This window comes from Dreissena polymorpha, unplaced genomic scaffold, assembly GCF_020536995.1.
Source record: "Dreissena polymorpha isolate Duluth1 unplaced genomic scaffold, UMN_Dpol_1.0 chrUn117, whole genome shotgun sequence".
NCBI classification, from domain to species: domain Eukaryota; kingdom Metazoa; phylum Mollusca; class Bivalvia; order Myida; family Dreissenidae; genus Dreissena; species Dreissena polymorpha.
The window spans coordinates 40,090-63,309 of NW_026273431.1; the positions used below are offsets into that span (position 1 = coordinate 40,090).

General features: G+C 34.3%; 1 protein-coding gene across 1 annotated transcript; it reads left to right on the plus strand.

Moving 5' to 3' along the window:
• The first annotated feature begins 223 nt into the window (after positions 1-223).
• LOC127864104 (ATP-dependent translocase ABCB1-like) lies at positions 224-22,995 on the plus strand. The gene is made up of 10 exons (XM_052403800.1): positions 224-817; positions 1,099-1,166; positions 10,995-11,137; positions 11,539-11,768; positions 12,230-12,369; positions 15,710-15,881; positions 16,811-16,982; positions 18,762-18,913; positions 22,104-22,257; positions 22,857-22,995. The coding sequence occupies exons 2-10, from the start codon at positions 1,103-1,105 to the stop codon at positions 22,977-22,979; spliced, it is 1,350 nt and encodes a 449-aa protein (XP_052259760.1). The 5' UTR covers positions 224-817; positions 1,099-1,102; the 3' UTR covers positions 22,980-22,995.
• The last annotated feature ends 225 nt before the right edge of the window (positions 22,996-23,220 follow it).

Sequence of the window (23,220 nt, forward strand, 5' to 3'; positions counted from 1 at the left end):
TTTTATGCACCCTTCCTCTATTTACTACACCGCTCTTTTTTTAATTGCACTCCTCTTTTATTTAGTTTTGCACTCCTCTTTTTTCTATCTCGTGGCCACGACATCGCTAACTCGTGGCCACGAGTTACTAAGTCGTGGCCACGAGATAGAAAAAAAGAGGGCCACGAGTTACTAAGTCGTGGACACGAGATAGAAAAAAGAGAAGTGCAATTTAAAAAAAGAGGAGTGAATGTCACCTCGATGCCACCGAATCTATGCCACCGTACAAGTACCTGTGCACCCGAATATGCAAGGATTGAATCGGTATTTCATACAAATAAGAAATTGAGTCATAACTAAATTAAGATTTAAATATATGAGCATGTTAAGTTGATTTGAACAAAACTACAATGTATGCATTATTCGGAGCGTGAAATCCCTTTCATTTGGAATGTGGTTACAATTAATTACCGCTGGAATGACATAAAATGGTTATTTTGCTCCTTCGATAGTTCAACATTCAGCTCGTCAGAAGGTCAACGTTATTTTCGTCAGTAGGTCAACAATCAGGACATGTTCTTCGATTTAAGCAGAAACAGGCTATAGTTTTGCTGGCTGGTTCCACAATTTCAGTCACGGGTGTAATTATCAAAGCCATCGAGCTCGGGAAACAAGGTACGAGAAATCGAGCTCGTAAGGTTGTTCTACACCAAGCGGAACTTAATGACATATCAGGATAAATTACATATGAATTGTTTTGACGAAAAACTGGTGCAATAACTCATCAGCAAGTCAGGTCGTTGACTTCATCATTTGATATAGATGTCAATGTAACAAGGTACGTGTGCTATGTATCTTCATCACATACTGTAAAATATAGTTAGTTGCCTGTTATGTCTATCATTATTTTAATGTCAACTGTTGCATATTTCGGTTATTCGGATAGTTTATAGGAGTATTATTCGGATAGCAATACAAATGTAAATGACGGTATGCATGTAATTTACTAAATTATCATCGATCGGGGTGTCTTTAGTATTTAAACAAATTTTTCGATATTTCTGTCTATGAAACAGTTATGTTCACACAACATACAATTTATATTATCTTATATTGCAGATACATGGTCATGGCAGAGTTGAAAAGTTACACTGTAAATGGTAACCACACCAACCACGCCAAAAATGGTATTTGATATTTTGTTTTAAAGTACATTAAAAAAAATGACAATAATTGTCATATTTGTAGATGTTTTAAGGCACTATAATATGCCACTTTGTATTTCTGTGAAACAGCCAGACCAATTCTCAGTTAATAGTGCAATGCAGTACCGTAATCCACTGCTTTCCATAGCCATGGGCTCACCACCCATAGAAATTAAAATTTAATTATTAAAACAAATTAAACAGTGAACTTAAATACCTCATTGACCCCACCCTCCCACCCCCTTCTTCCCCTGCAGCGGTAGGAATTTTGTTGCAAATCATATCAGTTGGATATGCCAAATGTGTGTCATTATGCAGTCTTCAGGATAGCTACAAGCCATCCACGTTGCTTGTGACATGTTATTCTGGCTCCTAGAAAATTAGAAATAAATAACTCATATAATCAAGCCATTGTTTTTTATCTGTGTTTATGAAAGCATAATAATTCATTTTTGTGGTTTAAATAATATAACCATGAAGACTGGTCATATGGCCTAGCAAGGCCATTTTTACCAAAGCTTAACTTCAATCAGTCTATTATATCATCGCGACCATGGTCAAAACTATTATTTTACCTGGTTAATTTCCCCTTCGGGGGGAGGGGTGGGGAGGGGGGGACAAAATACTTATAGAAAATTGTGTACTTTGGTATATTGTTTGTGATGACTACTCTAAGCGAAATAACAGTACTATGGTTCTGAAATTATTCTGATAACAATCAGGTATCGAATATTGCCTTCTGCAACAAGGTCTACTGTTTAAATTAATACTCAACAAGCATACATGCTTAAAAAATGATTGAACTACTTGATTGAAACCAAATGCCAGATTTTCATTCGAGTTTTTTTGTGATTTAAAAAAGCAAATAAAAGTTAAATTTTCCTAATCATCAATAATAATTTTTTGTTTTGCATATGGATGAACGAAATATCAGTAAAAATTCTTCTGAGTGTTTATTTACGTTTAATCAAGCATTTGATTTTCACTATTCAGATTGAAAAGACAAAATAAAGTAAGGATACCCCATGTTTTGTAACTTGCATTGCCTGATGGCCTTTGCAAACTGTAAGATTTGTCAGTGAAGTTTCAGATCTTTGATACTAACAAGCGTTCCAAGCAGTGAACATGAGAGAAGAATATTTTCAAATTGGGATGGACACTATTTTTTGAATGTGTCAATATGTGTTGGTAAAAAATATCCATTTTGTGCTATTTTGTGGATTTAAAAAAATCCGCTTTTCATTTGACTCCTGTTCCCAAATGAGCCAGGAAAAACCCTGTAAATGTTTTTTCTTACTTTCCTTGCATTGAGCTATTGTGTTCTCTTAATGTTAACATTTGTCACAAAGGCAGTTTTTAGTTTGATACACTGCATTAAATTGATGCTCATAGATATTGGCTTTATAAGAATTGTTAAACAAATCTATGCTTTTTAAAGTTATAATGTTTGACTCTATGACTTAAATCTATTGATATTACATTATTATGAAAATGCTAAATCTTAACATTAAAATTAAAATTTCATGTGATGCATTTCAATGGGACCTTTTCACAAATGTTGTCATGTTTTTAAGTTTCTCATTAAATGCTTTAATATGATGAATGTAAATATTGTAACTTAATAGCTCCATTAGCTAACAGGAATAAAATTAAAGAAAGAAAAATTTGGATCCTTGGAGTAATTAAACTACTCGGCCATCTTTAATGATATACCTCGTCAGGTATTTTATTCTGTATATAAGCAATCATTTTAATGACACAAAATATAACGATAACAACAGAACTCTCCAAATACATTGTAATTCAATTGTTCCGCGTTTGTAAGACTTTTAGATACTTTTAGCTTTTTTAATCGTCAAAAGATGCATATTATGGATATTTCAGAGCATGGTAAATGTTCAGTATTACCGTTTCCTCCCCAAAATCATAACAACAACAAACCTTTTCAAATCTTAATTTATAACAACTTTGTCATGTTTTTCAATCGTCCAAAACGTGAAAAGATCCCTTTAAGGTATGTTGTTGCACTCAGATCTTAGTGCACATGCACTAGTTTGTATGACAAAAAAGCTGAGTAAACCGGTTATTGTATAGCCTGTTGCTCTCAGTTTTGTATCTTCATAAATAAGTTCATAATTTTTTCAAACAATAGTAAATGTTTATTAATTGTACGATTGGTAAATATTTATGTTTGAACTATGGAATAATACTATGAATTTATGAAACAACCAAGTTTTCTTTATAATTATGTACTGTAGATTCATTTAATTTCATTTACAATCATGGATTCATAAAATCTGGCATTAAAGATGAATCCACAAGTCATGGATTTTTTTTATCATGTCTGATTCAAGACTTTGAACATAAGTGTTCCTGGGAAATTGGATTTTGTGAGTAAATTGAAACAAAACCCCATAGTTTGTCTTTCTCTTTTTTCAAAGTCATAATGATGGTCTTAAAATATTTATGTTAATATTGGTATGTTAAATTAAATGAAAGGGCACAATGTCTAAATGTAGTGTTAAATGGTGCATGTAACATGCTTATTTTCATCATAAACTAGTTGGGTGTGTCACGTATTTGGTTCAGTCATGTTTTTAACAGGGATAGGTCGTTTGCAATGCTCTATTTTTATATCCATATATGGCCACGAGTGCTTTAAGTTCTAAACCAATAACATACAGTATGATACGTTATAGAAACTTTATAATCCAGTTGTTAAGTCCTACATTGTAACCCGATAGGAACAAAACTGCACTAAACCTCTCCTTTAGCTACATTGTGTTTGGTTTTATTGTATAACACATTGTTATATTTTGTTCATTCCTGTAGTGAATTGGGAAAAAAGATTTTGATTTTCATATGATACAATAAAAGTGTCTTGAATAGACTTACTTTAAAGGTTAAGTGGTAAAACTAATAAGAGCATTAGGTTACTTCTACAGTAAACATAAGTTTATGGCCATGTAATTTAGATAGATGTATCATTTGTATAAATTAGACATGTGTCGTGTGGTATAGATTTGAGCCTTGCTTTGGGAAAACTGGCCTTAATGCATGTTCGTAAAGTGTCATTGCAGATAAGCCTGTTGATACTCAGAGGCTTAAAATCAGGAACAGCACTTTGTGGTTTTATTGCATTTGTTTGTTTAAAAGAAGTCTCTTCATAATGAAGAACCAGTTAAGACGGAAAATGTAGTCCTGAGAGGGTAATCACGTGATAGTCAAGATGTTGACATCCATGCAGAGACAGTTATTTTTCGCCGTTTTATACCCTTTATTACTTTTGTTTATTTTTTTAATGACGCTCACTTTCCAGCCATATCAGTAAAAAGGCGTTCAGTGTTTATTTCATATTTAAATTAGCTTTATATCTCGACTTTACTCTCAGCAAATTTTCTTATTTGAGCCCAAATTAGGTCATCCTGCTAAGAAATTTTGCAGCGAGTAAAGTCTAAATATAGAGAAAGTTTAACCATGAAATAAACGCCATTTACTTTCTTGCTAATATGGCTGAAAAGTGAGCGGAATTTAACAACTAAATACAAGTGATAAAGGGTATAAAACAACGAAAAATACCTGCCTTGGCATGGACGTCACCATCTTGATAATCACGTTATTACCCCCTCTGTGATAAGCCTGTGTGGACTGCATAGGCAAATCTGGGACAACACTTTATGCACATGCATTAAGCCCAGTTATCCTAGAGGAATTTATTGAAACAGCTATCAGAGCTCCAGATAAGGGTCGTATTTTCGTAATTACGAATTATTTTTAAGTCTGTTACGTATTTATTTTAAAATCTTGTCGTACCATTAAGAATTACAAAATCAAGTTACGAATATTACTTTTACATCTGTTTGTATCGATTTTTATTGAGTTCTTTTTGCGTATTAAAGATCTTTGCGGTGCTTATATAGAAATGTTATCGGGTTTGTTTAACAAAGCGCATTTTTTCCAATAAAAGCGGCGTATACAGTTTATCTGTCAAAAAACAATGGCCGCGCCCAGAGAGCGTCCTAAAAAACTGCAAAGCGTCCAAAAACACGCTTTTAACATATTGTACGCAAAATGAGCCGAAGTTAAATGTTTAGAAAGACATTATAGAAATGATCTTATACGATGTTGAATGTTCAGTTTCCGACACAGTCAAAACCGCGACACGACGGGTCCAAATTTAAACAAAAAAAAAAACATTGAACGAGTGGAAGGGACAAGTCCCGTGGCTAATCGGTGAAAAGATTGAAGGGGAGACCCGTTTTAATTGTGAAATATGTAAAAATTCATCTAAGGCATGCAATCTAAGCACTGTTTGGGCATATGAAGGTATTTGAAAAATAATTTTGATTTTTTTTGCATAAAAATAACCATTATTATTTATTTTTAGGTCATTTATAAAAAATTATTTTCCAAAACTTAGTAGTAACGTTAAGAATAAAATTTCAGAGTAAAGAATTCTTTTTGAAAATCTGGTAGTAATTTAAGAATTTCACAAAACCTTATCTGGAGCCCTGAGCTATTGTTTTTATTTAACAACCATTTTGTCTTTGGCTTCAGAATTGTGTTGTGCTAAACCTTAAGACCTACCTTTGAAACATTGACATAACTCTCTTTCACTTAATTTGCATAATTATGATGTCTGCAATATTTTGTAGTCTTAAACTGGTTCACCAAACATGTGTATCTGTATTTCAAGTGTTTGTTGATATTATTTGTTTTTATTTTCTTCGCAATAATCTTACATTGAATTAAGGTATCAAAGCTGTAATATTTAATGTAGATTTTTACTCTGTTCATTCTTCACATATTTCATGTTGTTACGGTATTGTGCACCTAAAATCAAAATAAAGGAAAATAAATCAGTCAAATAAGGCTTCTCAGGGATTCCAAGTTGTGAACCTTCTTTATTTTTACCCCATTTTTTCTGAACTATTTATATACTTATTTCACTCCTATTAACAAAATTATTAATCAGGCAAGACTTTTTTGGTATGTACTTATACAAAAATACATTACATATATATGTATGATAGTAATAGCTCATGCAGATTTTCAACCTGTGTAATAATTGGTTAAGTTGACTTTGCCATACAAATTCTACCTGTATACTGTGGAAATAGAGCTAATTTATTACATAAGCTATGGTGACCTTTTTCCCAAATATTTGGAAAAAGGCACCTACCATAACTTATGTAATTAATATGGGAAGGTAGGTTGACTTTCCCTGGTGAATGATGTAAATCCTTCCCCCCCCCCCCCCTCCCCACTGTTTTCTAGTCAATACATTTACTAATCTGTATAAATAGCAACAAGTACAGGTATTTCACAGCTGACATGACTGGACCAATAAAAATAAAGAATTTTAACACCATTTATGTATAACCTAACTATCTGTTGTGGTATTAAATTTACAAATAATAGCCAGTTCATTAGTCAATAGCTTCCAGTATTACAACATCTATAGTCTGTTTCTGGTTTGTCTTTACCATATAAGGTTTAAGTGTTTAATGTGTACCTGATAATATATCATCACCTGGAGTGGTCTATAAAAGCTCTGCAGGCTTTTTAAAAAGGAGATCTTATGCACTTCCTTTCATATGGAAATAAATGTGATATTCAAGCTGTAGAGAATTTTAATCTGCTATTATACAGACAGTTGTGTTTTGTAAACTAAATACCCCTGTTGATAAACGTTAAGAGCATATAACCACTTCGTAGGGTTGAATAGTTTCTGGAACATTATATAAATGTTATGCTCAGAAAATTAGTGATTCTAACAAAATTTAGTCATGGATGTGAATGGAAAAGGTAATGACTAGGTTTGTGCGCAACACATTTTAATGCGCATTTATTTCATGTTGAAAAAAATTGTTTGTATTCATTTGTTGGAATTCTAACTTTTTGTTATTTCTGCTAGCTTTGTTAATATTGTTTATTGCTTTGTTTTAGGCATAATTAAAAAAAAATTGTACATACTTTGATAGTTCATTGTGTCTTCACCTTGGGCATCAAACTGCTTTCCTGTTGTTGATAAAATGCAGTTTTACCCTAAAAGAATGCAAGATGTTTGTAACATTACAATCAAATATAACACAGAAATAAACAAATATCTTCAACATACTTCCTTCCGTGTTGCACCTTTGTATAAATGCAAAATACCAGTTGTGTATATATAGGAAATATTTGTGTCTTAGACAAAGAAGATCCTGAAACATTTAGAATATCTTACCTGTACCTGGAATGTTGGCCAGCCGATGTCTGTTGAATGTGCAAATTCTTTCTTTTTGGATGAAATATGCCAGATTACCCATTTTTTTCTCCAAATCTAAAATTAAACAGAAGAATGTTAATTTTAAGTAAGGCCGGGTTTCCATGCATCCGTGTCCGCGTTCCGTATACGGACACGGAGTATCGTTTCCATGCATCCGCTTATTATTTAAGCCTTTACATGTAAAAAGCTCATTCCAAACGTGGTGGTACTTGGATTAAGATGTCGTTATTAGAAGAGCAAACATTTTTTATGATGACTGCTGCGGCAGCACTGCATGTTAGTAGACGGAAACGCAGACATAGGTACTGGACACGTGCCATCATAAGAAACCGTCAAATTTACGGTACATATATTTCCATCTTGTTAGAGAATAAGAGCTTAACGATAAAGAGTTCAGGAACTTGGTAAGTTATTAATAATTATTAACAAAATATTTTAATATTGTTATAACCAAAGGTATAAAAAAAAGTCCTAATTATCTCCTTGTTCCATACCGCTTTCAGCTAATTTCTCCAACACCACAGTACAGAAAGCTAAAACTAGCCGGTAAGCCACTCTGGACAGGCTGAATTAATGACAATTAGCAAAGTAATATTGATAAACATTACTGATTATTCGTTTTACAGACTTCAAAACTTGTATGTGAACCTGCATAGACAAAAACGAACATAAATAACGACTTCTTTTAGCGTTATATCTTGTTTGAAATATAAACTGTGTCTTTTGAAAAGCGATTATAGAGTGTACAATATGCAGACGATATATATTCGCAATGTTTGATGTAATGTCTTTGTCTTTGTATTCTTTCATACATTGGTTGTATATTTCAGGTCGATCCCTTACTAAATATAATATTTTTTCACTAATATTTATGCTTGAAAGTCGACCATTCATGTTCACTTTCGCCCGTGCACTGAGTCCGCGTCCGTGAAAAAACGCTCACAGAGCGATTTTTCACGGACACAATACGCGGACGAAAAATGCGGACGCGGAACGCGGATACATGGAAACACTCCAACAGATTTCAACCAGTTCGTTTTTTCGCGGACAAGGACACACGGACACGGAACGTGGACGCGGAGACATGGAAACCCGGCCCACTTGTAAACCATTTTGTTAACATGACTTGTATTGGATATCAACATTATTAGATCGTATTGCTACTGTAGTATATTGTACCAAATGGAGTGCATTACAGTATCCTAAACTCTTCATGGATCGAATGAATATGGCAAATACTATAAATATAAGATTCTGTAAAAGATATTGAACTTTGTAATAAATATGTTGCCAAGATATTTATTTTGACAATAAGTAAGCCAAGATCAAATCTGGTTCAGTTGGATTAAAAAAAAGACCACTGTGTCAAATTTTCAAAAACACTTGTTTCCACTAGAGAAACCTTGTATTAATCAATGGGGCTGTGTTCTGAGAAAACTGGGCTTAATGCATGTGCGTAAAGTGTCGTCCCAGATTAGTCTGTGCGGACTGCATTATGCCCAGTTTTCTCAGAACGCAACTCAATGTATAATAATGAAACTTAGTTTGAATGACTATCTTGACAATATCTAGGCCAAAATCGAATCTGGGTCAAGTGAGGTCAAACACTATGTCACTGGACATATCTGTGTTTTAAAGTGGTAAACATGAAGTACAGAACTAGGTCATCAGGTCATAACATACAATTTAACAAGGGCTAGATATGAGTTCTTACCTGTACATGGGAGTAATATTGCTCTAAAGGGAGATAAACTCCATTTTGAATTTGCATCCTCTTTGTTGTTATTTGTATGAAATGGTTGATATGTTACATCAATTTCACTGTGATTCATGGTGCAATAAGTGATATTAGCACAGGCTTTATCTTAAACAATGATGATACATGTAAAATACTGAATGTCAATGACCTTAAATAAAACACTTCCATATCCTGTGTTTTGCATTTGAAAAATGTTAATATTACTACTCTTCTTTCACAAAAACAATTCTTTATAATCTGCCAGTCAAAGCCTATTTATAAGCTAATAGGTGTGTTTTTTTGTCTTACACTCTATAAAGTTTCCTTTCTTTTGTGTTCACACAAACAACACACACTGTAGATAAACATTATATCCATTAAGTCAATTCATCCATCCTCCCATACAATCAAACATTGCAATATTCCACAAAACAAGATGACAATGTCAATATTTGCTTGTCCAGAAATCATCTTCTTCCGATACAGCACTCCTAAATAGAAGATTTTGAGCTCGATGTTTTAATAACCATGAAACATCTGTTTGTAATGCGGCTTAAAATGTGATTCTTATGACTTGAAATTTGTTGCACGTTTAGTGGCTAATGCATCTTTTATGTTTGCCTTTGGGCAATATGTGACAAGCTGAATAATCTGTCCTCACATGTGTTATGAACTGGTGTACAGAAAGGATTTATTATCTGTTTATATTGTTAGAAATAATTAACTTTAAGGTCAGGCATTGGGACATGGAACAATCAATATCAATTACTGTGATTGCACTGTGATTTTTTATTTCAATAAAAGTGCTTTTTATGCAACAGGATGTTGCCACGTTCAATGATGAAAGCATAAATTAGTGCTCATGGATACATTTTGTTAAAGTGATTCAACTCTGGCCAACGATTTCAATAGATTGTGAAAACCTCGTGTCAAATGACCATGTCCTTTAAAACTTTAGTGGTCAGATGTAATTTTCAGGGGTAAAATTACTGAAATAATTGAACATATTTTTTATTATATGAAATATACTTATGAGCAGAAAAAGGAGATGTATTTAGCAGGAGCAAAAAGTGTGAAAATTGCTTAATGCTTGCATACAAAATTCAGGATTCTTCTTACGTTAAAATCCCTACTGACATTGCTTTCTTTGAAGTGGAGTTTCCATGGTTATTGTAATGTTCATTTTGTGATTTAAACTATCTCATTGCAATTGATCATCCCATATATTGGAAATCATTACAATAGTCATGGCAACTAAATATACTGCTGTACCTACTTCACAAGAAGGTAATACATTCGTAGAAAAATCTTTTATTTAGTAGTGATAGGCTGATTAATAATTTTGTCAACAATCAAATTAACAGAGCCATGACATGGTGATGACAATAGCCAATATTTATCAATTGAAATTGAAAATGTCAGAAAAATTCTATATTTACTGGCACTATGATGTTTTTTTTCTGAATCTTTGCCCTTTGTCAGCACGGTGATTGCCTGTTATGGTCAACCTCTTTACCCTTTCCCACTCAGAAGCAAAGTAAAAATGGCTATATGCAGACAGCATAAAACCAGAATAGCCTGCAAGTTACTCGCAGGCTGTTCTGGTTTTATGCTGTTTGCACGTAGCCATTTTGACTTTGCTTCTGAGTAGAAAAAGGATAAAGTCCCGCAAACTTATATGGTCTCGTCAGCATTTAGATTAACTCTTGATAGGACTGCGTCGATGCTACGCTTGTCCCATAGGGCATAAGACCCATTTTAACACAACGCTGTGCAAATTTAGGAATTGTTATTGTTTCAGGAAGAGTCTCTCCCTCCGATACAATTGAGTTAAAAATAAATGGCACAAAGAATGAGCACGATGTGTCCAGTGATAGAGGATCAAAAGACGATAAAACAAAGAAAACAGAAGAAAAACAGGAACTTGTCGGAACCTTTGAAATTGTACGTTATTAAACAAAATGATTCTGTAGTAATTTATACAGTATAATTTCTGCAAAACAAATCAGTTTCAAAGGAGTTGAATTATGGATGAATAGTACAAAATAAAGTTATGTTGCCTAATGTCAAACATGTTACTTGCTATAAGAAATCAGTGTTATTCTTAGTCACAAGCAAAGTGAAAATGGTTATATGCAAACAGTATAAAACCAAAACGCCTGCAAGTAACTCACAGACTATTCAGGTTGTATGTTGTTAGCTGCCCATCAGAACCTTGAAGCCTTTTAAACTTAAATCTAGTTAGACATATCTTAAATTTTATTTGAATTTCTAACGGACCACAAACAGGTCAAAATGCGTATCTTTCTGTAAAATAGTAAAATATCAGTTAACCTTGTTTTCAGTTCAAATACTCCACATGCCTTGATGTTTTTCTCATGATCGTGGGAACCATGGCGGCAGCGTGCCATGGGTCAGCATTTCCATTGATGATCATCGTGTTTGGAGCGATGATTGACCTCTTTGTGGGCAATGCAAAATATTCCAACAGCCTGGCTATTGTAGATAAATGCGGGGGGCTGTCTGCTTTCAATCTGACAATGGAAGGCGTGTTCTCCAATCCTGAAAGCCTTGTGTATGTGTAAATTGTTTTACCTACAGTAATTAAATGGGCTGAGCTTTGTGAAAAAGGGATGAAATGCATGTGTGTAAAGTGTAATTCCAGATTAGCCTGTGCAGTCCGCTCAGGCTTATCAGTGATTAAACTTTCTGCTTTTATATTTTTCTTTTAAAAAACTGCACAGGCTTATCTGGGATGACATTTTATGTACGTGCATTGAACCTTTTCACAGCTCAAAGGAATAATAATTACAGACCATGCAAAATCTGTAAACTAAAAAATGTCTTGCAAATAAACATTACATTAGTGTCTAACAAACAAAATTCTTAGAGAAAATAAACATAGAAGCTATTGTAATTTTTTGTGTATAAATGTGTGGAGTAATTAGGCAAAGTGGAATGTGGGGAAATCTGTGTCCTTTTGACTCGTGTCTCGTTCAGCCTGTTTTATTATCTTTTATGTTGTGTTTTTTATAGGCCCTTCTATGGCCCCATATTGGCCTACACACAAAATTTGACCAACAACTGTACAGAAGCTGTGAACTTTGCCGACATGCAGAATGAGATACAGAATCAACTTCTGGACACTATGCAGACCTTTGCTCTGTACTTTATAGGCAAGTATACCTTACTCAAAAGGTTTAACCCTTTCCCCCATAATAAGCAAAGTGAAAATGGTTTATGCAACCAGCAAATGAACAGCCTGTGAATAACTTGCAGTCTGTTCACGTTTTATGCTGTTTGCTGCTCATCAATTACTGAGGGTTGGAAATGAAGTCTTTAAAACTTTAATTTAGTAAGAACAGTCTTTAATTCAATTTAACTTAGTAAGGGACCACAAATGCGTCAGAATACTAAGTCTAAGTGGTAAAGGGTTAATTATCTTCCGCCATAGGCGGAGGGATATTGTTTTGGTGTTTTCCATCCGTCTTTCTCATTCGTCCATCCATCTTTCCGATGTCTTTCTGTCCGTCCGACACTTTTGTGACCAGAGCCATATCTTGAAATTGCTTTGGCAGATTTCATTGAAACTTGGTATGAGTATATATATGGATAAGAGGATGATGCACCTTAAATGGCATTGTATATCATCTGTTAATAACGGAGTTATGGCCCTTTGTATCTTGAAAAAATGCTTTTTAATATAAGCTTAGAGCGTTATCTCATTAACACATGAGCCATAGTCATGAAACTTGCCATAGTTGTTCTCAATCATCTGGGGGTGCTTCACATTCAACACCCATAATCCTAGGGGCTAAGGTCAATGTCACACATTTAGGTCAAAGGTCACAAATTTGATGAATTATTCATTATTTAGTCCTTCCTTTACTATGCATCAAGGGATTCGGTAATAACTGTCCACTATTGTTCTCCATTCTCTGGTTGAGTGTAAGATCCAGGTTGCTAGGGTCATGGTCAAAGTCACACACAAAGGTCAAAATCAAACATTTTGGTTAAATATGCCTTATTTGGTAAGGATTCTACCATACTCAAATGGATTCTCAAAATGTCCTGATGTAATTGTTCTCAATTATCATTCAGTGCAATACCTATGTGTATTTGACCAAAGTCAATGTCACACCTCAAAGGTCACACATTTGTAGAAATATGTATTTACCCATTATTTTACTATGCATCAGTGGATTCTGTAATAACCTTCAATAATTCTTGTTCATCTTCTTCCTTGCTGTGTGTCATATGTAAGATTCATGACTAGGGTTAAGGTCAAGGTTCATGTCTAGAGTTAATGTCAACGTCACACAATATACTTCATGTAAGGTCATGATTCACATCAAGGGTCAAGGTTACACAAATACTTCACGTAAGGTCGTACGCTTAACCCCTAAGCTGACCAGCAGTTTTTCCAGAATTATGTGTACATCTTTGTACTTAGAAATTACAGGTTAGAGATTTTGTGCTCCAACAAGGGAGAGCATATAGTTGCTGACTTGTCTGTCCTTCTTTCTCTCATAAGTTTATCTAGAGGAGGATATTGTTTTGACGTTGTCCATCCGTCCTTTTATCTGGATGAGATTCTTTTGGCGTTGTCCATCTGGCCAGAAATTTTTTGTGTCCAGAAGCATTTTGTGGAACTGCTAATTGACAAAAGGCACAACCCTCCACTTATACCATTTCTTTCAGTTCTACACCCAGCCATAAACAAAAATTTTTGGCGGGGGATATCAATTCAATGCATTTGCTTGTTTACTATTGGTTTGGTAATGATTCTTGTATTTCATATAATAAACAAGAAAATACAAACATAGTCCCCCATGTAACGTGAAGGGACTTTAGGTTTAGCCACCGTTTGTCTGTGTCAGTCATTATGTGTGTCTGTCTGTATCTTAATTGTGTGATAACTCAAAAGTATATAAGCTACATTGAGGAAACTTGGTATCTGGATAAATCACAGAATGAGGAATATACAAAATATGGATCCTGAGTTTACTTGACAAGTATGTAAGACAGGGTGAAATATTGATGTAGAATCCATGTGAATAGAGGGCAATATATTCGGAATATGTACGTTAATTCAGTTTTATCTGTCTGTTTGTGGGTCTTTGTCCTTCGAAAAAAATCTGGATCCTGTGATAACTCAAACAGTACTCGAGCTAGGTTGATGAAACTCAGTATGTTGATAGAGGGCCATATGTGGTATTTGTACATTATTTTAGTTTTTGTCAAAAAAAATGTGGTTGCTATTGGTAGATAAATATTTGGAACTTGAAATCTAGACAATGCAACAACTCAAAAATTACTTAAGCTAGGTTTATGAAGCTCAGCATTTGGATAGAGGGCCTTTTTAGGAACATTTATGTTATTTTTCATTTTTGTCTCGATGTTGGTCCCAAAATTCTGGATCTGGGAAACTGAAACATAACTTTGGCTAAGCTCAGTATGTGGACCAAGAGAAATATGGGGAATGAACATGTTTTTTTCACTTGTTTTGTCAGGCATACAATGTAGTAGTTATGGTTACAGAGATTTATGGAAACTAACTTCTTAATCCTTTGAAAATGTAAAAAGTTTGTAAACCATGTTGATGAATCTCTGTTTATAGATTAATGCCTTATGGTGATTTTCAAAGTTATTTCAGTTTTTTTTTTGTAACTAATTTGTGGTTGCTATTGTTTAAGAAATAAATGAAACTAAAATCTTCATTATGCCGTTATTAAAAAATACTTTAGCTAGGTAAATGGCAAACATTTGTATGAATTAAGTTTGTAATTAAACAGTAAATATAAACAACTTAAATTATTAGATAGCCTTTACTTATCAATTTTTCTGCTTTGATATTTAGGCCTTAATTTGGAAATCATGTTCAAGTATGGTCAATGTTCATGATTTAGTTAAATTAAATTACAGTAAAAGATAGTGTAAGTTACACTGCTAGTTACTGTGTGTAGAATGAGGTATAGACTTACGTTAAATGGAAGTGAGATCAATATAATATTTGAACTACCATAAACAGATATGGGAAAAAAACATGCAATAAAAATACTCAACTCATGCAAAGATGTAAAACAACAACAACAACAACAATATGACATCAATAAAGTGCGTTGGTGGGCTAATGTGTGGTATTGTAAATTGCCTTGTTTATGTGGCATCTTTTAGATCAGATCATGGCATTTATATAAAAGATTGGAAATTTGATGCCAATTCATAAGACTGCAAGTTATGTATGAACTATGTAGAAATGAGCCGAGCTCTGGTAACATGGGGCTTAATGCATGTGCAATCTGCACAGGCTAATCAGGGATAACACATTCTGCCTAAAGAGGATTGTTGTTAAGAATGGTTTTGCTTCAAATGAAAAAAACATATACAAATAAAAAAAATTCTTTCCTTATTAACATGTGAGGACTGCATCTGAGATGTCACTTAACAAATGCATTAAACCCAGTTTTCTTAGAGCGTGGCTAAAATGATAAACGAGTATTTGTTGTACCTTAGGTATTGGCATTGGAGTACTGGTCCTTGGTTATCTGCAAGTTACCTGCTGGATGTTGGCCTCTGAAAGACAGACACACCGGATACGAAAGAGCTTCTACCAGAACATTCTACGTCAGAACATTGGCTGGTTTGACGTTCACGAATCAGGAGAGCTAAATTCTAGAATAACAAAGTATGGATGTGCACCTACTGCATTTATGTTCCAATATGAATGTTGTAATATGCACAAACCCTGTTTTTGGCTTGCAGACAATTTTTACAACAAATATAACAAATTCAAACCATTACATCAGTGTATGGGTATATGTGTTTTGATCCAGTGCTGGAACAATATTTGACACTTCAATAATTGCTTATTTGTGATCAGACAGCACATATGTATTTTATATCATTTTTAGCTCGGCCTTTTTTGGAGAAAACCCAATGTATTGTCATAGCTAGCTTGTCGTCCACTGTCGTCCGTCATCGTGCTAAAACCTTAACATTTTGTTAAGGTTTTGAACATTGGCTCTTAAATCAAAGTACTTTCACCTACAACTTTGAAACTTCATATGTAGCTGCACCTTGATGAGTTCTACATGCCACACCCATTTTTGGGTCACAAGGTCAAAGGTCAAGGTCACTGTGACCTCTAAAAAAAAAAATTCAGACAAGCTTTCATTTATTCAAAACTGCACCCGCAGCCGAGCATTGGCACCTGTTATGCGGTGATCTTGTTTATTCTGCAATACATTTTTTTTTATTCATGAGAAGTTAAGAATGTCAAATTACTAAAATTATTTTGTGTATAATGTACATTAATTTCATAGCAGACATTTTGTTCCCAGCTGTCTTATCATATTTTAGAAGCATGTATGACTGTGTGTAGTGATTGTAACATACTGGTCATGGCATCAATGTTGTGGTAAAATGATAATTAGATAAGAAGCATTTTATGATTAGGTTTGACCTTAAATGTCCGTTTATAAACCATGTAACAAAAATAGAAATGATGTTGTAAGTACAAATTAGATTAAATGCAAAATGGCACATAAAAACAACACAGATGTGTAATAAATTTCTTCAATATCATTTTCCAACATAGTTTTGCATACATTTTAGTGACATCTCGAAGATTCAGGACGGTATCGGTGACAAGCTGGGCCAGTTCATGCAATGGTTCTGTGCGTTCCTGGCAGGGGTGATTGTGGGGTTTGTTCATGGCTGGAAACTGACACTGGTCATCCTGTCCATCAGCCCACTCCTTGCGCTGTGTGCGGTCATCATGACCAAGGTAACCAACTTAATGCATGTGGGTTACGTGCCGTCCCAGATTTGCCTGTGCAGTCCGCACAGGCTTATAAGAGACGACTCTTTCCGCCTACACAGGATTTTCTTTTTAAAGAGACATCCTTTAAACAAAAAAATAATATAAAACAGAAAATGTTGTTCCTGATTATCCTGTCCAAGGTTTCCATACTGTTCTTGGTGCGTTAAAGGCCAATGGTGATATATGTTTAACCCTTACCACTCAGAAACACTTTTTGACCCTTTTTAGTCCCTTTGAGTATCAAATAAAATAAACCTTTCTTACTAGATTAAAGTTTTGAAGGCTTCATGCCCAACCCTTTGATACTGATGAGCAGTAATCAGCATTAGGCCTGAACAGACTGCGAGTACTTAGCAGGCTGTTCTTGTTTAATATTGGTTGCTTATAGCATTTTCACTATGCTACTGAACTGGAAAGGTCGAAGGCCAAAAGTAAGATGTGTTTAACTGAACATTGAAAAAAGTTTACGTATGTAATTTATATGCTTGAAGTGAAAATACAGATTTGTGTCTGGCCTTTGACTTTATGTGCATGAAGGGACATAAAGTAAATAGGCACATATGATGATTATATTTAGCAGCGTTCTGAGAAAACTGGGCTAAATGCATGTGCGTAGTGTCGTCCCAGATTAGCCTGTGCAGTCTGCACAGGCTAATCAGGGACAATACTTTCAGCTGTTATGGTATTTTTAGTTTCAAGGAAGTCCCTCCTTACTGAAAATCAAGTTTAGGGGCAAAGTGTTGTCCCTGATTAGCCTGTGCCGACTGCACAGGCTAATCTTAGATGACACTTTATGCACATGAATTAAGCCCAACATGGCGCATATGATGATCATATTGAGATGAAGTGCAATGTGAGGAAGCCATGTCAATTGCTTAAATGTTATAGTCGAAGCCGAGACTAAAGCAGACTCTATTGCAAGTAAAAATATATGTTTGTGTTGGATTAATAACTTTGTAATGAATCAAGCAGTCCACATAAGCTAATCAGGAACGACAATTTCAGCCTTGACTGGATTTTAGTTTAGAAGAGACGTCCTTGAAATGAAAAACTCAATACAAGCCGAAGGTGTTTTCGACTGCACAGGTTAATCTGGGACATTACTTTATTCTAAGGCATGAAGCCTGCTTTGCCTTGACCATGGTACTTAAAGAAAACTAATTGAGTTATTCCCCTATCATTTACATCACATGAGAGTTATCCCAAAAATTTGGTTTCGGATGCTATGTTTTTCATATTTGGAGGCTTAAGTCCATTCCCAAACCTTTGTATAATGAATTCGATGCAAATTATTATTATTTCTTTTTACAGATTTTCATTTAATAAATGAAATTAAAACAGTTTTAAAATAAGTTGAGTGGTAACAGTTTGTAATGATTTGAAAGCAAACAATTTATGTGTGTGTTTCATGTACATACAATGAGGTTAAGCTGCCGAATGATCCCAGTCAAAGAATATCAGTATGGACAAAAAGCATGAGTCGTGCTCGATGAATCGGTGTTTAATGCATGTGCGTAAAGTGTTGTTTCCAGTCCATAGGCTAATCAGGGACCGCACTCTCCGCCTGCACTTGATGTTTGCTAAGAAGAGACTTTGTTTAAATGAAAATTATCATTAAAGCGGAAAGTGTGGCCTAATCTGGGACGGCACTTTATGCACATGCATTAAACCCCTTTTTACAGAGCACGGCCAAAATATATATGTGGTGTAATTCACTCGTTTTTCTCCTTCTTTAAATGTTAGTTGGTAGGCAAGGCATCAGGGGCTGAATTGAAGGCCTATGCCAAGGCAGGGGCCATAGCTGAGGAGGTTTTAGGGGCCATAAGGACCGTTCTAGCATTTGGAGGAGAAGAGAAGGAATGCAAGAGGTATGCTGGAATATACAGAGTTGTCAAGTGCTTACATTGTTACGTTTTTGAGCTTCACTTTAGAAAAACTTGCTTAATGGACTGAACAGGCTAGTCAGGGATGACACTTTGTATAAAGTCTTTTGTAAGCAAAAATCCAGTTAAGGTGGAAACTGTCACCTCTGATTAGCCCCTGCGGACTAATTAAACCAGTTTATAATTCTTGTGGCTTTAAGGGCAAAATAGAAGAGTTTGCTAATATGGGGCAGTGGCTGGGAAAATGGGTATTATGGATCAAAAATCACATTTAAGGTTTTCATATATTTTATTTCCACTTTCTTTAAGAAACAAAATGCAAAAAAAAAATTGAGAACATTGAAACGAAAAAGTTTAAACATGTTAAAGGAAATTTGAGGAAACTTTCTTATGACCACAATATTCACACTCATATTAACCTCACCCTTTTCAACATTTTCATTACCATCCGAATATTCATGTATGGTTTTGATTTGATAATAAGATCTATTATTTTAAGACATAAATGAAAAATTAGGAAATCACAACACACAAATAAAAAATCATTTATTGATTTTTGTATCAATACTGTTCAATTACAAGTTTTGGTAATTGAGTGAAACATTTGGCATTTATTGACCGCAGTAAAAGATAAGTTAGAATTCCACTGGTTTTCAAGAGTTCATCAATGACAGGATGGTGTCACGTTTTCCTAAAGTAATAACAATTTATTACTTCTATTTTGCATATGTATATCTCCATATATACCATCAATTTTCCTATCTCCATATATACTATCCAATTTCAATTGAAAATATCAATACTCCTCAGTAAATTTATAGCTCCATAATATATACTGTCCAATCTCCATGTATTATACTGCTGAGTATATATATATATCTCCATATAAACTGTGTATTATACTCTTCAGTATATATATATATATATATATATATAGATATGTATATATCTTTATATGTACTGTCCATTCTCCTTGTATATACTCCATGTATATACTTATCTCCATAATTCCGCTTCGGGTCAATTCAGCTTCAGATCGCTTTTGTCGGAGCAGACCCAAAGCATCTAAATGCAATCTTAAGAATGAAAATTTTTTAAATGATTTTTTTTTTTTAATGTGCCAATTATAGGATGGCTTCCCTCCAAAACTGATTATCTCCAAAAGTAGCCATATTCAGTAGAGGAGAACCACCTATTCCTATATAAAATATTGTTAACTTGTGAAATAATGTATTATTGTTGATATTGACACCATCCTATCATGAGCGGCCTAGAATTTTATGCCAGAGCAAATAGTTGTTATTTGGATGTCTCCAGTCTGGGGTTTTCCGATATTTGAGCACGCGCGGTAGGTACAAACAAAAGCTGACATATTTTTAAAGATAGTAAAATCAATAATTTCTCTTAACCGCTGAATGGTAAACACCACTTTTTTGCTCAAACGTTCGTTATAGTTGATAAAAATACCATGATTTTAATAATTTTTCCTAAGATGAACTAATCTCAATAATGTTTAATGTGTAAGAATACTAACACGACGTAATGCTGCATGTACATGTAAAAAGCTGCGGTCACTTAACTATGTCATTACATATACCGTGCCTAGCCCTGGGCATACAGTTTTAGTGTAAGTTTGTCAACGAAACTACCAAGACATTTACTCCATTGTATATATATTATACTCTTCAAATATGTTTAAAATCATACAGACAAGTACCAAACAACAAAAACCTTATCCTCAGTCCATTCGTAGTACTAACACTAATATATCATTCCATTTCAGTTGGATATTTATATGTCTATTGATAAAGCTCTTTTGCTATGCTTTTCTTCAATCTTTTTTGAAAAGTAAAGAAAATTATTCGCTAAAGACTTAGACCTTAAGATTAGAAGGCGCATCACTAAACGAGCTTACCATACATTACTTTTATTTGCTGTATCTATAAAGCATGCTGAAAAAACAAGAACATGAATAGCTGTTTTCAGACGAAATCTTGCATGTGTGCACGCCATTTGTATAGGTTCCTTTATTACCATTCAGCTGACAAAGTCTGTTTTATCATGTCTTTGAAGGATGTTAGCTACTGGACCCATTTGTACAGACGGCTGTACATCTGAACGGTGTATTAAGACTTTAATCCTGTATTAATCGTCTGATCTACATGTATATCAGTGTTAGATTTGTAATGTGTAATTATTAGTTATAATAGAAATAGTAATAACAACAAAAGACTTGAATTTTGACAGTTCCTAAAAGAAACACTACTGTCGTTTAAATACTTATTATGCACTTCTGAATTGGAAGCAAATCGGATATCCACGTTACTGGTCATTTCTGTATTAATGACAATGTTTTTACCTCCTGGGCGCACTCAAAAATGTTGTTTTCATTGGAATCACAGCTTTTGAAAAATTAAGTCCTCCACACTTGCACTTGCCATTTAACCAATGTGAGTTTAGAAAATGTGCAATTAAAAATTATTAGAGGATCTCAGTCTTGGTCATAGAACATAATGACCAGAATCAATAAAAAAAAACATAAACAAAATGTGAACAACATGGCCAAGGGTTTATTTTAATTGATAGTCTATTTGATTGAAAAAGAAAATAAGAATAAGAAATAGTTGTACAGAACGTAATTAAGTTTTGCTTGCTATTTCAAAAATGAACAGTTTGGGTGATTTTTGTAAGGTTCCTTTCTTGAGATGTTTCAAATAAATCTCTGAAGGTAAATCGTTTATTGCTGCAGTTTGTTACATTAATTCAGAAATTCTTTTACTTGTTTTCTTAACTGCTCAATTCAAGTTAATTTGAAGATAAGCCTTAGAAAACTAAACTTTATACATGTATGTCAAGTTTCATCACAGATAAGCCTGTGCAGTTTGCGGACAATAAATTCCGTTTTAATTGTATTTTCTGTTTAAAGGATTTCTTTTCTTAGCAAAAATCCAGTTTAGGCATAAAGTGTTGTTTTTTAATTAGCCTGTGATGTCTGCACAGGCTTATCAGGAACGACACTTAACGCACACGCTTTTAACCTTGTTTTCCCAGGGGGAAGCTCAAATTGTTATTATTTTAGTGAGAATCTTTTTAAAAATAAACAGTTTTGGTGATTATTTAAGGGGGTGGAATGCGTTAACCGTCTTAAGGTGTATCAGAAAATCTTATCCCTGATTCAGGTATGAGAGAAACCTATTGGCAGCCCGGACAAGGGCGTCAGGAAGGGCTTTGTAGGCGGAGCATCAACAGGATTGGTCTGGATGGTTGTGTTCTGCGCTTATGCGCTTGGCTTCTGGTATGGCGGCAAGCTTGTGATAGAAGAAAGTAAAAAATACACCATCGGGAATGTGATGACTGTAAGAATCCAGTGACAGTGCTGTCATACTTCCATATTGTGAGCCTGTCCTTTGGAAAATGGGACCTAATGCCTGTGCCTAAAGTTTTGTGCAAGATTAGCACAGGCTAATAAGGAACGAGACTTTCCATTTCTATGTGTTTTTTTTTGTTTAAAGGAAGTCTCTTCTTAAGGAAAATCAAATTTAAAAGATAAGTGTCCTTCCTGATTAGCCTGTGTGTAATCGAAAGGCTAATCTGGGATGACACTTTATACCCCCAGAGGGAGGCTCATAATAAGTACAGATAGATTTTTCCTCATAATGCTTGCCATATTTATAAGCTTTTAATTTTAGAGTTCTCATTACATTTTTTCTTTTTTGAGATAGAAGCACTTCTAACATTTAAATTGTGTATTATTTGTTGGATAGAATTGATTAAAAAAATAATAATAATGAAAACAAGTTTTTTCTATTTTAAACATCGGTTACCAGTTAACAATATCATTTAATCATCACATTAAAACTGTATCAAACAATGTAGATAATGTGACCATATAAACAAGTTTCAAATTAAAAAATAATTGATGTATATGTGTTCACTATGAATGCATTCATTTTAGGTGTTCTTCAGCGTGATCATAGGAGCTTTCTCCCTGGGTAATGCAGCACCACCTCTGCAGAGCTTTGCTGTGGCCAGAGGAGCAGCCTTTATTGTCTACAGCCTCATTGAGAAGGTCAAATGAGCGGGAATCTGGGAAAACAGGGCTTATTGCTTGTCTGCAAGTGTTGTCCCAGACTCTGTAGTCTACACAGGCTTATTGGGAATGACACTTTGCGATTTTATGATATAACAAAGGAAGCCTCTTCTAGGAAAAAGCCACTCTAGGTGTAAAGTATGGTCCACCCTGATTAGCCTCTGGGGTCACACAGGCTTATCTGGGATGACACTTTATGCAAATGCATATAAATTCTTATTGGTCAATG

Bases quoted from the DNA above. Each gene is read 5' to 3' on its own strand.
- LOC127864104 (XM_052403800.1), top strand. From the start codon at position 1,103: ATGGTCATGGCAGAGTTGAAAAGTTACACTGTAAATGGTAACCACACC. The intron at 11,138-11,538 runs GTACGTTATTAA...CCTTGTTTTCAG, and splicing joins TTGTCGGAACCTTTGAAATT to TTCAAATACTCCACATGCCT. The intron at 18,914-22,103 runs GTGCTTACATTG...ACCTATTGGCAG, and splicing joins GGAATATACAGAGTTGTCAA to CCCGGACAAGGGCGTCAGGA.